Genomic DNA, 3,879 nt, shown 5'->3' with positions numbered 1-3,879 from the left:
AGTTCCCTCAGGACCCGTGGATGGATCTCATCGGGTCCCATGGACTTGTGCACCTTCAGGTGCCTTAGATGGTCTCGAACCTGATGTTCTCCCACAGTGGGCGGCTCTTCATTCTCCCAGTCCCCGCCTTTGCCTTCTGCAGCTTGGGTGGTGAGGCTCGAGCACTTGCCAGTGAAGACTGAGGCAAAAAAGTCATTGAGTACCTCCGCCTTCTCCGTGTCTTGGGTAACCAGGTCTCCCATTTCATTCCGGAGAGGGCCCACATTTTCCCTTGTCTTCCTTTTATCCCCGGTGTACCTATGGAATCTTTTCTTGTTGCCCTTGATGTCCCTGGCCAGATTTAATTCTATCAGGGCTTTAGCTTTCCTAACCTGATCCCTGGCTGCTCAGACAATTTCTTTGTATTCCTCCCATGCTACCTGTCCCTGCTTCCACCCTCTGTAGGGTGGAAGAAATACATACTTAAATATAAAGAAATACAAGAAGAATATACTTAAACTGGGAGACAGTCCAGCATTATCCCATTTTTCTCAGAGTTGTCTGAAAGGAAATGCAGTTTTCCTGTTAAGAATGGTTACAGGGAAAGGAAAATATAAGTCTAAATAACACCTGTTTCTAAAAAAAAAAAATCAATCAAGCCACAAAGTTAAGCTCATGCAGAATTGTATACAGACATTCTTATTTTGGTTGAAACACAAGTTTAGTATCACCTACTTTTAATGACTGCAATGTCTAAAGTAGCGTGTGTTGTTTTTTGGCCATCTGTATGAGATCAACGGGTATCCAATGTTAGTAGGACATGTGCAGTAGTTTCAGCTTTGAGGAAGAATGTGTGTTGGGATTTTAAAAAAATAATCACAGTTTCTTACTGAATGCCAAAAAACAGAAATACAAATATTTATATTCAAAATAATCAGTGGGATATTTTTTTCATTCTGAAAGAAGCATGCTCAGAAAGACTTGCATTCTGAATCCCTTAATCCAGAGGAGGTTTTGGTAGTCTGTGGACAGAAAAGAGATTTCTAGAGCTAGCTAGAAGAAAGGCCATGAGAAGGTGTCGGTGTTCTCGGAAAAGACTGATGAACTTTATCGTGGAACGATGTGTAGTGGGACGTTCCAGTAATTCCTGCCCTCCCTCTGCTCTTCAGGCTGGACTTCACAGACTAACTACAACCCCTTGCTGAATCGTCTCCTCAGTTGCTGAGTGATGGTGCATCTTGGAATATGTACTCTAGAGAAGTCTCTCATAACTTGTGTAAATGTCCCATTTTCTGACACTTCTGAAGACACCATAGTGCTATTTTCAAACAGAATTTTATTCTGTTTTCAGATGTTTCAGATTTTTGACAAAACCGGGTCGCAGCAGAAGGCAGGCGTTTTTCACTATTTTTGGTTAAAAACTGAAGTTATCCAAAGATAGCAACAACAATTTTTTTTAGGGGAGGGGGAATAGGAAAATTCAACCCTGCAATTCCCTTGTGTTATTCTAATCTGTACTGATAGCAAAGCCCTTCAGCAAACTTGAGATAAAATCTAATTTCACTGAAATGTTTGTTTTGGGAATCAAGTTCAAATTTTGATTTGCCAAAATTCAGTTATAATGATTAAGTTGTTATAGCTCAGCCATTAACGGGGGTGACTTAGGATTAGCTTTCTTCTTCCTTTACTGTCTGACATCACTTTAGCTTGTCCCACTCCCTTCCAAAATCTGTTGTCAGTAATTTTCACTTCTGTCATTTATTGTATAGCACTTAAAATCTAGATAATTCTTTCTGCTCTCCTCAGAAATACTGACACACGTAATCTGAGATTGATTATGTGTTTCCTAGGTTATACAAGGTGAGATTCAAATGACTAGTTTAGGCCTCTGTTGGGTCCCTGCTTATTTGTGCTGGCTCTCAGATTCCCCAAACCGACACACCTGGAAACATAAATGTGTCCTTCTGAGAGCACAGAGAAACTTTGGTTCTTTTTTTTTCTTTTTCTTTTTTTTTCCCCATTCTTGCTTTTCATTCTAAGTGCACGTTGCAGATAGTTCTTACTCACAGGAAACCTGTTGGTATTGTATATTAAAATTGCTGTATTGCATTTATCAGATGCTTTGTACATTAGATGGATTTTTTTTTAATAAGATTACTAATAAGTATTATTCACAGACACTGGCGGAGAAGTTTACCTGCATTACTTAAAAATAGTTAAAATAAAAGTATATAAGACATCATGCCAGTAGGTCCCAAATAGGGCTTTTTTCCTAATCCAGCATACTTAAAATAGTTAAATATGTTTGAATGATATATTACTAGAAGTAGTATCGCGCCTTCTGGCCATATTTTGAGAGGAAGAGAAAGGAGGTTTTGTTTTGTTTTCTTTACCTAAAAGAGGAAAAAATTAAGAGAATCTTGAAAAGGGGAGTAGTCTTGACCATTATCAAGAGCACGAGTTGGGAAACTGAGTTTTGTCTTTGTCATTTGCAGGAGTGACAGAGCTCGCTGGATTACAGCGCTTGGACAGGACAGAGACAGGCAGAAAACAGACAGGACAAGTAAGTTACAACTAACAAGATTTCCGAGAGCTTTGACACGAGAATGGAAATGCACTGCCCCTTAGTGGGGACGTGAGCAAGTGTAGACTACAAATACCCGTAGAAGTTTTCTTTTCCTGGGCTCTGTTGCTTTAGCGTATGTGAAGTTACCATCTCTTCCTGTGCCCAGGGGCTTCTTTGAGGATTTCTGTTTCGCACAGTAATTTCCGTTTGCGTTCATTTAACACTGGTTTGGTCAGCTGTTTCAATCCGTTAGCAAAAGTGCAAAGCCCCTTCCCTTGTATGTTTATCCCAAGTTTGTTTGTGTGTAATTGCTCAGGTAGGAAGCCATTTGCATAATTTGCTGCCTCCTTTGGAGTTTTTTTGGGGGGTGTATACTCTAAGATGGAAATTTTTAAAATAAGTTGTATATATATTTTAATAAAGGGTTCTGTGTTACGTGAATTGTTTAATTCAGCCTGGCTTACTTCTTCCACAGCTTTGACTCAGGTAGAGATCATCAGAACCTACACAGCAAAGCAGTCAGATGAACTGTCTCTTCAAGTTGCTGATGTTGTTTTGGTTTATCAAAAAGTAAATGATGGTGAGTGAGAATTTTGCTGTTAGTAACCATCTGTCATCACTGCAGGTGAATCCAGCTAGAAAAATTTGTTTCCTAATAGCATTGGCCGTACAATGAATAAAGGTTTAGCTTCCAAGAAAAACTTGAGCATTTTGGTTCAGGTTTCTAAAGGACAGCCTCTGTTTAGGCAACAGATGTTCAAAGTAACTCATTGCCTATCATAATTTGTGTAGGTAAATAGCTGCAGAAAGTATGTGCTGGTTGGTTTTGACATGTGAAATGTCCACAAATAAGAAATTGAATTCTGCCTAAAAACATGGAGCTCGGACATTTTAGTGAGTGAGCACCAGGTTTGTCTGAGTAAGAGAAACAGACACGTTATTAGTCATGTCACATACTGTGCTTCACTGCCTGTTAAGCGTAGGGTCTAGCACAGTGTTTTTGCTTAAGTTTTCCGTAGCATCAAGTACCCTGAGATCAAAATTGATTCTTGCCTGGACGTGCAGGTGATTCTACTAATATCTCGTGATATTAGTGCTGACTCAGTGACACTTGAAGGTGTCGGCACGTGAAGTACTAAGTCCTAACTTAACGATGTTACTCAATATTACATATGAAATCAAACATCCTATTGGTTGTGCTGCATTGCTTTCTTGAGATTGCAGTTATATTATACTCTTTATATTATTTCAAACAATATATTTGAATTACAATATAAAAAATGTATTACACTGGTTTCATATAATACTTATTTTTACATACTTTTTTGTTCCTA

At 38.8% G+C, this 3,879-nt stretch overlaps 1 protein-coding gene across 1 annotated transcript in view; it reads left to right on the top strand.

Moving 5' to 3' along the window:
• Nucleotides 1-3,879, top strand: part of ARHGEF26 (Rho guanine nucleotide exchange factor (GEF) 26) — a 72,541-nt gene that overhangs the window by 65,791 nt on the left and 2,871 nt on the right. Inside the window, exons 13-14 of the mRNA XM_009334002.1 lie at nt 2,475-2,542; nt 3,021-3,125. Of these exons, the coding sequence (XP_009332277.1) occupies nt 2,475-2,542; nt 3,021-3,125 (173 nt within the window). The remainder of the gene's footprint in view (nt 1-2,474; nt 2,543-3,020; nt 3,126-3,879) is intronic.

Source organism: Pygoscelis adeliae, unplaced genomic scaffold (assembly GCF_000699105.1).
Source record: "Pygoscelis adeliae isolate BGI_AS28 unplaced genomic scaffold, ASM69910v1 Scaffold241, whole genome shotgun sequence".
NCBI classification, from domain to species: Eukaryota; Metazoa; Chordata; class Aves; order Sphenisciformes; family Spheniscidae; genus Pygoscelis; species Pygoscelis adeliae.
Note: the sequence above shows the minus strand (reverse complement) of the source record. Positions and strands in the feature narration are given on the sequence as shown.